The sequence below is a fragment of the Brienomyrus brachyistius genome, chromosome 1 (assembly GCF_023856365.1).
Source record: "Brienomyrus brachyistius isolate T26 chromosome 1, BBRACH_0.4, whole genome shotgun sequence".
Lineage (NCBI taxonomy): Eukaryota > Metazoa > Chordata > Actinopteri > Osteoglossiformes > Mormyridae > Brienomyrus > Brienomyrus brachyistius.
Genome location: NC_064533.1, coordinates 49,639,105 through 49,652,390, shown reverse-complemented (window position 1 = coordinate 49,652,390; position 13,286 = coordinate 49,639,105). Strand labels below are relative to the sequence as shown.

The 13,286-nt window shown below is 43.0% G+C and overlaps 1 protein-coding gene across 3 annotated transcripts in view; it reads left to right on the top strand.

Moving 5' to 3' along the window:
• mylka (myosin, light chain kinase a) overlaps nucleotides 1–13,286 on the top strand; it is a 49,041-nt gene that overhangs the window by 22,564 nt on the left and 13,191 nt on the right. For all 3 annotated transcript variants that reach the window (XM_049012730.1, XM_049012729.1, XM_049012727.1), the window contains exons 12-18: nucleotides 2,526–2,648; nucleotides 4,160–4,357; nucleotides 4,874–5,120; nucleotides 5,531–5,614; nucleotides 5,949–6,682; nucleotides 7,358–7,474; nucleotides 8,864–8,929. In XM_049012730.1, the coding sequence (XP_048868687.1) occupies nucleotides 2,526–2,648; nucleotides 4,160–4,357; nucleotides 4,874–5,120; nucleotides 5,531–5,614; nucleotides 5,949–6,682; nucleotides 7,358–7,474; nucleotides 8,864–8,929 (1,569 nt within the window). The remainder of the gene's footprint in view (nucleotides 1–2,525; nucleotides 2,649–4,159; nucleotides 4,358–4,873; nucleotides 5,121–5,530; nucleotides 5,615–5,948; nucleotides 6,683–7,357; nucleotides 7,475–8,863; nucleotides 8,930–13,286) is intronic.

Sequence of the window (13,286 nt, the reverse complement as noted above, 5' to 3'; positions counted from 1 at the left end):
CTGTGAATTCTGACCACAATATTTAAATCAATATTAGTCCTGTTACAGTGTAAAATTTATCATTTCATTTCTAATAGCAAGAAATGCAGCAGCGTTTTATTTTTCAACAACAGCTGTGTTTAAAAAAAAAGTTTAAGGCTGTTTAAAGGCATTGTCAGAAATCCCATCAGACTGCGATGGAAAATTACATCTCGAAGCAGAAAACGTGGTGACCTTTGCAGAGCAGCAGAAACATCTCTGCTGAGATCGCTTTATGCAGCATGATAAGTAAATAGCGAGTGGCTTCTGAGACTGTTATTTCTAAGCCGAGCCAATGGGACGTCAGTAAGGGAAGCATCTGCTCCTCACATTCCTGGGTGAATCCCGTGTCTGCCGGCGGAGTTTTCAAGGCGCGGGTCACATGGGAAATGCCATCGGTTTCCCATACGGAGTCCAAATGAGGAAAGCGTGCGATGCAAACATGGTGGATGATCTTCTCTGACCACCTGCTCGTCTGTGTTTCTCTGGATCCCCCGCCTGAGAATGAGGCCCTCATGCCTGAGGAGGCTCCTTCAGGGAGACTCAAGTCCACCTTCTGCATTTACCCAGAGTTCCTTGCAGAAGCTGAAAAGAAGAGATTAATGGCTTTTACCTGTTGGTAGCTCGAGATTTTCCATGTAGAGCTGACAGTGAGACAAGTAGATGTTTCTCTCAGCTCTTTTTTTAATATCAGGCTTCTGGTTAAATATCCTCCAGGATCATCTGGCTTTCAGGATTCTGTCTAGAAAAAAGAAAAAATATTATGACGTACTGTTGATATCAGCTCCTGGTGAACTTATAGACAACCGTCCTCCAGTCTGTTTATTAATACTGAGTATTCAGGCTTCCCATTCACATGTTCATTATTGTGATAATTTTCTAGATGCCCTAAAAGATACCTACAGTTATAAATTAACATTTAATCGTATCAAATATGTATACCTCAGGCTTGATATTAAGTTGCTTCCCTGCATAACAGTATTTATATTGGATTATATTATATCCATTTTGCAAAAAGGCCTTCCTCAGTGATGATTATTATGCGTAAACTATTACAGCAGTCCAGGACATAACTCACGGCGTGGCGCTTGACTTGTGCTGGAAAGGCACTGAGGTACCATCAGGCCGCTGTTAGGTGCGTTGGGTGTTTACACTAAGCCCCAGTTGTGTTTGGAAGGCGTCGGTCCATTGGGCTCCCTGGGCTTCAGATGCAGATGGCTGCTCTAGTTACACTACATGAATCACCGACCTCCTGCCAACTTCTGCCAGGAGCCATAAATGGCAGATGAGAGTCAGCCGTAAAAATGACACTTTTCTTCATGTATTCCTATAGGCTTTATTATAAGCAGTCCTGCCCCAGCGCCATGCTGTTACACCTGGTTTGTTTGTCCCTGTTTCGTCAGTGTTTTCCTGGTGTTTTCCCAGTATTCTCCAGGTAACTTGGGGTCAGTCAGGCCAAACTTATCCAGTTCAAATGAAATGGTGACTCATATGTGCCAAAATTACACCCAGCCTGTGGGAAAATGGATAGATAGGTATATAATCAGTAGTGAGATATGGAAAGGTTTCAAAAGCAGCATTGATTTGAGAGTCTAATAGCGGGTTAATTAGCGATGCTAGCATTTGCTACGTTATGCCAAAAGGCAACAGGCAGCCATTTTGAAATGATCTTAGCAGCCATATGTCAAAGGATATAATGCAGGATGGCTCCTATATTTTCCCATGCGATTATTCTTTTGTGAATTCCCTGGAGAGCTCGTGTTATTATTATTAATGTGAAATTCAGCTTATCCCTCGCGTTCCTTTTTCTGTCCACTTGAAATTTCTATTTATGGGTTTCTGACAATATCACCATGTGGTAGTCTCTGCAGGCACTCGTTAAATACTGATGATGAATCGACTTGGGTTAAATGCCATCACTAAATGGTAGGAAAAACTGGAAAAAGTATACAAAACTATGAATGGTAAATAGCTAAATACCAGGGGACTTTTGCCTTAATTCACAGTACAAATGAAAATTTCCCTTTAGATGCCCCCAATCAGTTCCTGTCTTGTATTAGCCATCCTAGTGGCAGGTAGCATGGAGATGAAAAGATCTGTGATGCAAAAGTCACAGGTTAAAGGCCCCGTGGTTGTTCGTCTGAGCCCAGGAGTTAATGTGAGTTACTGCAACTGGGAGAGTCAGATCTGCGCTGTCAGGGTCTGAATGCAAAATTGAAATTTATGTAGGATTATATAGAAAAAAAATCAAGTAACTATCTGCTGAACAACTGAAATGACAGTGGATGATGTATCGTAGTGTTTTTGTGCCCTCAGTCCTCTGAAATAACATTTGCATTGACTGTTTATTGCTCCCTGGGGCCTGAAAGGTGAAACTGCTGTTTCTCTGGATTAATGCTTATGTTCCACACGCCTGGTGTAAACGGGCAGTGAGGGACCCCCGTTGTGTCCACCAAGGTACCTCTGCAAGAGTATCAGCCTGGTGATTGATGTCGGTGCGTTTTCAGAGAGGAAGGTGGCCCTGGTGCGGGAGGCTGCTGATGCCGGCCAGACCCCCGTCTTCCTCAAAAGCCTGAAGGACCTGGAGGTGATGGACGGCAGCCAAGTCACCATGACAGTGGAAGTGACAGGTAAGTTCTTCTTTCTCGTTTCCCGGCCCCAACGCACTTCTCCGCGTGTCACTCGGGAGGCACCGTGGATTCGCTTCATGCTTTGTTTGCCTTGGTGGATGGAATTTCCTCCAAACATCTCTGAGACAGATTGTTTAGCATTTCCTCTCAATGTGTATCCTAAGGGGATGGTCTGATTATCACTGAAATACATACAGACTTCCTGCGGAGAACGTGTTCAGGTCAGAAACAGCCAGCTACGCGCTAAATAGACTGAATTGCCTACAGATGCTTATTTTTACTGGCTGGTAGCTTAGTAATATTATACAGACGGGATAATGCACGATTGGGATCATTAACTACCCAAGTGGTCTCTCTGTTTCCTTCAGTGAATGTCAAACTTTGATATGCAAACTAGCTTGTTTGGAATTTTCAGGCTGTTTGTTGATTTTTAAAAAGTGATTTTTACTTTACAGGGGTTTGTGAAAATATTTAATGACCTATGTTTTGTTATCTGATAGGGCACTATTTGCTAAATTACACTAGATTGCAATTTAGTGTGCAGTATGTCCTGATAATTTAATGTGAGAGAACTGGATGGGTGATGTCCTATTGAATAAATACTAAGGGATGCTTTTATTGTTATTCTTGTCTTTTTGACATTAGAAACATTGTTTCTTGTTGTTTTTATTGTTTTCCCAGCACCTTATAATAAAAGCTAAGAGTTCTGATTGGGCCCATTACAATTCAATGATTTGGTTACTTAGGTGTAGAACGACCCACAGCTATTCCGTTGCATATGAATATAAAATGGTCATTTTATTCTTCTTGCCCTGCTAAATTGATCTTTTATTTTACTTGCCAGCTCCCGTCAGTTCAAACATACATTTAAACTTATCGCCTCTATTCATTTTTAAGATGGCAGTTACAGTGTTGCTTTTTCTTCAAGACATTTTTCATTGTTTCTGCATTTTCGCGGCACCTTTTCTAGGTAATTTGGATGCTGTGTGAAACTATATTATGAGAATATCTACATTTTTCCTTTGCTGGGCTTTTTTTATGAATTCCATTTCTGTAACCTTCTGGGGAAAATTCCATCCATACTTTCCTCTTTTTTTTCCCATTTCCTGTCAGATATTTTTACATCAGTGATACGGTTATGATAACAATTAAAACAACCAAAATAAGGATTCATTTGGTTTCATTTTGCTTTGCTGTTCTGTGTGGTATGCTAATGAATTCCTGATGAATTCTTGAAGAAGGACAATGATTGATGAACTACTCACACTCTTCTGTTTTGATAGTCATCCAACCAGACACAGTTAGCATGAATCACTGATTCCTCATAATGATATTCTTCTAACAAATATTTTGCGCAGGCTTTTACAAATTTGATAGTACATATACTCTGACAGCTTGATTTTGATTAAATTAAACAATCTGGGGCTGCTTAGATTTCCTGGGACAAGATAACTACGACTTTAAATTTAACATAGCAACCGGCACTCACAGGTGTACTTATTATCTCCTAGGAGATCCAGAGCCACATGTCATGTGGCTACATGACGACCAGGAGATCCAGGAGTCTGAAGACTTCCACTTTGAGAAGAAAGGGAACTTGTACAGCTTGCTCATCCAGGAAGTCTTCCCAGAGGACACGGGGAGGTACACCTGCGAAGCCTGGAACGAAGCAGGAGAGGCGCACTCACAGGCCACGCTGACTGTGCAAGGTATAAGTGCACCATTCTGGATGCACACCTGGGCATTTCTTTGAAAATGTACATGATCCACCATCCCCCAGGTTCTACTAATGTGCTTTATTCAGTTTTTAAACTGAATCAAGCCTTAGCGTTTGTCTTTCTTTATTTGAAGTAGGTGATGGAAGTCATGTTTTTATTAAACCAACTGTGCCGTCCACTTAGGTAGCTAGATAGGTTTAGTTAGAAAGGTAGGTAGGTAGGCAGGTAGGAGGATATGTGTTGAATACTAATGTGCTAAAATCTAGTGTCATGCACTGGTAGTAAGTTGGAATATCATTGACTGAGAAGTCATAGATAATCATGAACGTTCCTAATGCCCTGGTCTTTTATATGACAGTAGCAAATGGGGCCAACGATTTAACTTTTCAGAACTAATTGATTTATAGCCCAAATCAGCTATTTAGCTCAAAACAAAACAAATGTTTGGATATTGATTCGTTGAATGCATTGCATAACAGCTAAGCTCTGCTCGCTTGCTCATTGCAGAGCCCCAAGACGGCACACAGCCCTGGTTCATCACGAAACCAAAGCCCGTAACGGCGAGCCTGGGTCAGCATGCCCTGCTGTCCTGCGCGATCACTGGGGACCCCTTCCCACGATTCCAGTGGAGGAAGGGCGGTCAGCCGTTGTCCTCAGGGGTGGACTACGAGGTCTTGGAGAAGGAGGACGTGGTCTCTTTGCTCATCAGGAGGGTGAAGGCTCACCACGCTGGGGACTATGAGATCAACCTCAAGTACAATGCTTCTCACACACTATTCTATTCTCTTGTTCCTTTTGGTTTCATAACTGGGAACTTCCAAGCTCGCGTTTCTCCCGTGCGGCAGCATTTTCTGTGTGTGCCAAGCTTTCCTTCATATGGATGGAATCAGAGGGAAACATATTTACCGTTGTGTTCTGGATGTGTGAGCATGCTCAGTTAACAACTGGAGAGCTGTGACAGCCATCCTGATTGGTTGAATTTTATACATAGACTATCGAGGAGGGAAAGTTAAAGTTCTTTCCAACATCACTGACATTGTGGCATTTTCGGATTTGTGTCTACAGCCATTTGGCTTAAAAGGGCGCTTTTGAATGTCGAAGGAAATATTAACTTTTTTCAACAGAATTCTTCTCTATTCTGCTCTCCCCGTTGAATACCAACAGGAACAAAGTGGGAGAGTGCAGCTGTGTGGCCGCCCTGCAGGTCAGACCCGGGATGGCAGTGTCCTCTGCGGAGCCCCGCTATGGGTAATTTCAATGTCTTTCCAGCTTCCCAGGCACCCTCCCTCTTCCCGCTGCTATTTTCTGCAACACCCCCTTGGCCCTCCAGGCTCAGCCTTGGCTCTAAATCAGCCTGATCCCCGAGTGTGACCAAACAAACTGTTTACCTCCTTACAGCTGTGCGAAAGTCAAGATCCTCCAATCCCAGACGATCTGGGCTCGTTCCCTTATAAGGCTACTTAGGTCATCACTTATGCAAGCTGGTGTGGAGCCGTATTCCTCTAATTGATTGTTTAAGTCTGCAAGCAGAGTTTCGAGGGAGATTTTTGGTCCAGCCCGTTTCTTTTTTTTTCCCCTGCAGCGAGGCTCGTCAGACTGTAGGGGTTGCCGAGGGGACAGCAAGCAGCAGGGGCACTGTGAACGACGAAGGGAAGCCTGAGGAAGCAGCCAGCATCAGGGGGCCCCTGAAGAGGGACGCCAAGACTAGGGAGCAGCGGGAGGATCAGCCCCGTCATCAGGAGGCCGAGCAGCAGGACTTTCGGACCGTGCTGGGCAGGCGAACCGGTGCCAAGGGTCGCCTCGAGGAGGATCGCACCGGGCCGATGGACTTCAGAGCCAACCTCCGGACGGCAAAGTCCAAGGAAGATGAGCGCAAGGTCAGCGCGCCGCAGCAGGTGGATTTCCGAGCCGTCTTGGCGAAAAAAGGAGGCTATGCAAGTAGGCCGGGTGCTTCCACCCTCAATAGGTTGGAGCCCCCCCAGAACGCCAGCACTGATTTCAGGTCAGTCCTGGGCAACAAGAAGAAGCAGATGGGCGTAGAGAACAATGTGGCAGTGGCGGCCCTAAAACCCGCTCTGCGCAAGACGGAGAGGCAGATTGACGTCAACTGTGTGGACGGTAGGATTATCGATAAGAAAGACAATGTGACTGGGAAAGCGCCGATATTCACCCAAAAGCTGAAGGACGTCACGGTGGTGGAAGGAGAGTGTCTGCGGTTGCAGTGTCAGGTCACTGCCGACCCCCTCCCCACAATAACCTGGACATTAGATAAGAAGGTTGTCAAGCCATCGAAATTCATCCTGCTGTCGCATGAAGGTAGGGCGTCATTTACATTCCTAAGCTTCCTAGGGAATTCCTAACCCTTATTCCCCAATTATTTCTCCATGTGTTGGGTAACTGAATGCCAGTAGCTGAGTAGAGCAGGTCATGGCATTTTTTTGAGGTAGTACTTCAATGAGGTAAGATAGAAGTTTCTAGAATGACTGAGCTACTCCCAAAGGTAACGGGCACTGAAATAAGCCATGCTAGTATTTGTCGTATTTTTGTTGTGTCTTGTAAAGGCAGGGTGAGTTTAAGAACCTGCATACCAACCATTTCATTCCATCTTCCGGGTGTTGGTCCTGGTCACGGATCCTTTGACATTTACATCCTAGAAAAATTTATGAGGATCTGACCCAACATTGTATTTATTGTCATGCTGACTTAATTGTTTACCTTTTTAGTTATATGACCATAACAGAAATCTGTGTAGGGGTGAAAGTTCTGGAATAAACTCACATATAGTGAGTAAGTTATATAGAAGAAGCCTTCTAAGGTTTCTTAGACACTTTGTGGAACCTTAGTCCATAACATAATTTTGTTATGTGACAGCAGATGTTACCCGTTTCTCCAGGATATTTAGACATGCCATTGGAAGCCTGTGGCCTGATGGGATTGACTTAGGGTACATAAACAAAAACCAACCCATTTTCTGTGCCTTTGTTACAACAGGAGGCCAGTGCTCTCTCACCATAGACAAGGCATTGCTCGAGGACGAGGGTCAGTACAAATGCCGGGCTGAGAACTGTGCTGGAACGGCTGAGTGCTGCTGCAAGGTACTGGTGGACGGTAAGTTCTCCACAAGCCTCCAGGTCCCAGCTCCCCAGAGGCTCTCGCTGAACTTCCTGTCATTAGGCTGTGCAGTCTACAACCCTCTACCCAAACCCACCCTCCGTAGATCCTCATGTAGTTCTGGGACTCAACGTAAGTGCCACTAACACACCAATGCAATCTTTTTTATCTGTTGTGCTAAGATCTCAGCTTGTAATTTTAACCCACCTGCATTAGATTTTTGATGACCTGTCCCCGAGGTCCCTGTTGTCCATCTACAACCATGCTTTTCAAAAGGAATGGCAAAATAAATGACATTTGCTAATCTCAGAATATAATGTGTATCTGATGTTCAGTTAAATCTGAACCGTAGGAAATGTAATTTTCAGCATTTGTAAGACTAGCCTTTCAAGCTTGAGTGTTTCCATGTGGACCTTTATTACAGTCTAATACACTCTGAAGAAAAAGAGGGAAAAATATATATCTTTAGTGAGGTCGGCACACACATGAATCTTCAGTAATGTTAGAAGAGGTCACTGCCGCAAAGGGGGGAGGGGGGGGGCACAAAGGTAGGTGGCTTCCCAACAGAAATATTACAAGCAACTGAAGAAGAATCAGTCAGCATTGATCAAATTATGTCTACAGATTCGGAAAATAGCTCAATGGCCTACAGATTGGAAGATGACCGTTTTTATTCCAATACCAAGGAATGGAGTTTGCTAACTATTGTGCAGTTTCTCTCATATCACATTCATTGAGTAACTAAATTATTTGTGTATAAAGTGTTACTGAAGATTCAAGACTGGAGAAAAAATATCAACAATATTGACATGCTAACTATGACCATAGGATCATTTCAAAGCTGTACAATGAAGAAGGACTGGAAATATATTAAGCCTTTGAATTTTGGTTGTGGTGAAGACTTTTAAGAATACCATGAGCCACATGGAAAACAAGCAAGTGGATTTTTCATTAGCTAGATAATTTAAGCCAAATGTAAGGACTGTCCAGTAGGAATGTCGCTTACCTTTCCTTTTACTGGACAGTTCTTACGTTTCACGTAATCCAGCTAACTAGGAAATTCTGCTTCGCAGAATAACCCCCCTGGATTCTAGGTGCTTGTTTATAAGTAAAATGCAAGTTGGATGAGCTCAAGTTTTCATGGGATAAAATGGCCAACACGAAGGAGTGAAATTAAATGAATAAATATTTCTTGTGTTTTTTTTTTTTACTCTTTGCTTTAATTTGTATGATTCTGTTGATAGGCAGGCAGGTTTAGGGTCTAGGTCAGATACTTTCTTCTCTGTTTTCCCACAAGTGTAAATGTTACGTTAAATGTGAAAAGCTGTGCACCGACGCCAATGACTAATAGCCGACTAAGGCTTTCACTTTGTTGCTTGTCTCCAGATCCATCGAACACGGGTCCCACGCAAGCCGGCAAGAGGACCAAAAAGATTTCTCCTACCACGGAAAGTGAGTTCCCAAAACATGCGGCCTCCCCGTTTCCCAAAAGGACCCAGGCGGTGTCTCCGTGCCGCTCCCACTGCTGGTGGCCACTCTTCTGAAGTCCCGTTATAGCATGTGAACCGAGGGAAAAGCGCTGTTCTGACCCTGTTCTTGCTTGTTAACTCTGGCCAACCCTGCGCCCTGGTACTATCAGATCACTCCAGTGGAAACATCTGGGCCCCATTAATCATTTTCCATACTATTCTAAAGTGCTTATGGGTATTTTGAAGTTGATTTTCTCCTGGTCCCTGTGTTATGAGGTCAAAGATCATTGACGGGTTTTATCTTGATGACCCCAGAAAGTTGCTTTTTTTTCCCCCCTCTGTGCTTTGGGGTGGCATGGTAACTTATTTGAGTTTCGAAAGAACCCTAGAGGGCTGTTAAGAAGGGGATGCACTGGTTTTTATTACACATTATATATCCCATGGTACAGAGGATACATTGAGGGAACCTCAGAGTTTATGTCTCCGTTCCAGGAGATTCAAGGGTCACGGGGTGCTGTTGCACTTCGTCTGCTAATTTGTTTGACAGACTTAATTGAGTGGTGTTTGTCTTTAATCAGAGGACACTTGTACGACCAGGGCTGGCATAGGACCTTAAAACAAGCCCAAGAGAGAGAGCCTTTTGTTTTTGCCCTGAATCACTCGCATCCTCTGCCCAGATTTCCATGTAAGGCTTGAATGTCTCCGCTTCCCTCCCCCTCATTCAAAGTGGCCATATTCCCTCCCTATCCCATAATACTAAATGATTTCTCATATTTTTCATTCCCCAAAGCATCCATTTAAAAGCCAACCTGGAGGATAGGCTGCACAATAATAATGTCTTTGAAAACAAGAAATTCAACAAATTGTTTTTTTTTTTTTGTGGGGTAATTTTGTAGTCATGTTCATTGATTTAGCTTGCATGTTAGCAGCGCAGTTAGCAGGTAGCTGACTGGTTAAGGATTTTAAAAGCCAAAACCATTGTGGCTCACATCCCAGAAGGACTCATTATGTTGTACCATTGAGAACTTCACTGGTATGAGGAAAAACAGCTGGCTGGACCCTTGTTTTAAAAAAAATCTAATAGCTATTAGCTATGTAAATCGCTTTGTGTAAAATGTTATATGTTAAATAAATAAGTATTTTATTAATAATAACAAACATCAAGCCAGATGTTGACACAAAGCCCCTGTGTTTGTTTGTGGAGTGCCATTATCGCCCCCTATGTCCCGACGACATCCTGCAGTGTTTATAAATCTGCCAGTCGTGAGGTTTAGACAGACGGGGAGTCACTGGGCATCGAACAGAGGCAGGGCTTCCTCTGGACCCTGTTAATACTCCCCACCCCCCTGAAAACGGTAACTGCTGTGTGTTACATTCACAACCATGCAGAGCCTCACCCAGCCGTTGGAAATGGCCCAGGACGTAGTGACCCCATAGCCAATAGCAGCCATCCAGTTTCACGGAGTGGAAGGTTATCTGTCTGTGGCTTTAACGCATGTCCATATATCTTAGCTTTATTACATAGCTGCAGTAGAGTGCGAAGCTCCCTACTGAGGTTTCCACCCTCAGACCAAGCTAGCAGTAACCTATGTTGGGCCTGGGTACTTTGGTTGAGCTACTGGAAGGGTACAGCCAGGGTAGCTTAGCAGAGGACTGCTGTAGGCCCAGATAGACATGTGCAGAGCAGGCCTGCTGATGGTCTAATTGACTTTACTTAAACTTTGATCTAACACATCTGTAATTGCTGACTTCTGTCCTCAGAAGTCTCCCAGTTAGACGCTAGGGGTTAAAATTCCTCTGGAATTCCGCAAAGACAAATGAACCTTCAGACTTAGTCTCGTTGTGCTTATGTATGTATATATTACCTTAAATTATCCTCTTGTGAGATTTGGACTTTCATTACGAGGTTCAGTGCATTCTTTAGGTGTGTTTATTTTGTTCCAGTCGTGTACTAAAGAGGACAGAGCCCCTGTGCGGATGGGTTCAACTTGTTACGGGAGTCAAACGGTGTGCTCGCCCGCACAGTTTATAGCTTTAAGAGCACAAGACCAAAAATATAGTATTCCCCTCTGTGCTCAAAATGGAACAGTCCATCAGTTTTCCTGACAGAACTTTGGCTGTGCAGGTAGTCTGAGAGCTGAGGCGGTATTGTAAAGTGCTAAGGATGTTTCTTCTGGTTGTTATCTAGAAAATATAATTGTTAAGGGATCAATACGTCTTTATGAAATCTTTAGTTACCAAAAGCCTTGTAGGCATTTATTCTCTAGCCTTAGTCACTAGAGATCCTCATATGAATCCTGAAAGTTTTGCCGAATCGATGTTTAAATGTATATGCTCCTAATGGTAATGTGCTTCCATACGTCCATCTTCCATGTGGATTATCCTGGTCCTGGGGTGGGAGTGTCTGGTGTCTACTTAAAGGCGATAAATGGTCACGGATAGTCGTACTTCTGCGATTTCTCTGTCACGGGCCACAGCAGTTATGAAATCATTCTGAAAAGTCCTTTTTCCGTTTCAGAACTTAGAGTTATTTCCAAAGTAATCACTTGCCATTAAATGAAGTTGCCTTGATATGAAGTTTCTTATATTACTACAGAGGTAGCACATTTACACAATTCAGAAGATTTCAGGATTCTTACTCATTGAAAAATAACTCTGGGGTCTTGGAATTTGGCTAAGGCTCTTGACTGTTTTTTTTTTAATGTATGAAAAGCACTTTTCTTAAGCACTGGACTGGGCTAAAACCAGTCCACTAAGCAGTAATCAAGCACTTTTTTATGATGGTTTTAAAACCGTCATGTGACTCTAGGTGACCTCCCTTGCGTTTACCTAAAACAGGCAGGGTGGCTGGACACTGTATCTGACCCTGTGGACATGCCAGATGACTGCTATACCGTGATATATGAGGCAGGCAGCATACTGCAGTGTTTAAGGATATAGCCTGTGAACACAAAGGTTCCCAGTTTCAGTCCCAAGGGGGGTCTCTGTGTAGTAAGGTAGTTAACCTGAATTGCTCCAAGATAGATATCCAGCTGTATAACTGGGGGTAAGGTTCAGCCAAGCAGCTGAATGAAAATTTAGTCTGAAATGGCCACTTCTACCAACCCTGTCCCTCCTAGAAAAGGTTCTGACATGAACTCATGGCTCTTATTTAGTAATTATTAATGCCTTTTAATTCCTGCATGTTCTCGTTTTTGTTCCGTATCTGTCTGTGTTGTTCCTTACCGTTTCTTACCACCGATCTATTGTCATGGCGTCTCTAACAGCAGTCATCTAACAGTGCCGACAAAAATTTCCACCCACGCTGGCTGTGTAGTAATAAACATTGTGATTGAGATTTTCAGCCTCATACTGAAGAAAACGGAGATAGATAGATAGATAGATAGATAGATAGATAGATAGATAGATAGATAGATAGATAGATAGATAGATAGATAGATAGATAGCACTGTCAGTGAACAGGAATCTATTACTTTAGATGACCTTCTGATGATCATTTCCTGGCCTTCCAGGTCTGAATGAAATAATAGGCAAATGCACTACACAGGTCACTTCAGTGTTACTCACGGTAGTAATATGGATCTCTCTGAGGGCTCTCGGCCACTCTTTTTATTTGTTAATTTGTTTTTTGGGATTTTTTTGTTGTTGAGTGGTTCTCTAACTGCGCCTGTGCTTGCCTTTTGTTAATATTTATAATTTTTTTTATCAATCCTTGTGAAAGTTTTATGGTTGCCTAAGCATGTGGGAATGGGCTTGACCTTGAAAAGGATAAGTTCAGAAGGATGGATGCATTTATCAAAAGCACATTAAACTCTTGACTTACAGAGCAAACAGCATGAACTTTGATTGGGTCTAGATGCTGTGTAATGTTTGCAGAAATTCAGCGTGTGCACTGTGTTCTTCTGCTGGTACATTGTTGCTTGACAGCGATTAAACCTAAAATAAATATTGCCAGGAGCTATTTCCTGGATACTTTGGGACTATTTTTAGTATTACCAAAAAAGGGAAATTCCAAAGGACATAATCTTGGGGCCGGTCCCTCTCTCTGGAACATCCACAGGACAAACGTTCCCTCCCTTAATTACAGTTATCAACCATGGGTTTCTACCCTCAAATACATTTGCTATAAATGATTTGACATTTGTGATGCATGCAATGACGTTTTCCTCACACATGAACTAGTTGTTCCAGACTGGAGGACTGCTGTGTAATCACTAATCCCTGAAAGTCCTTCTCATGATATAAGCAACCAAAATATTTAGATAATCAGATGGTTTATCCCGATTTTGGAATGGACTGCTTTTTATGCAGTAATTGACATATAATAAGGATTGTAGTCC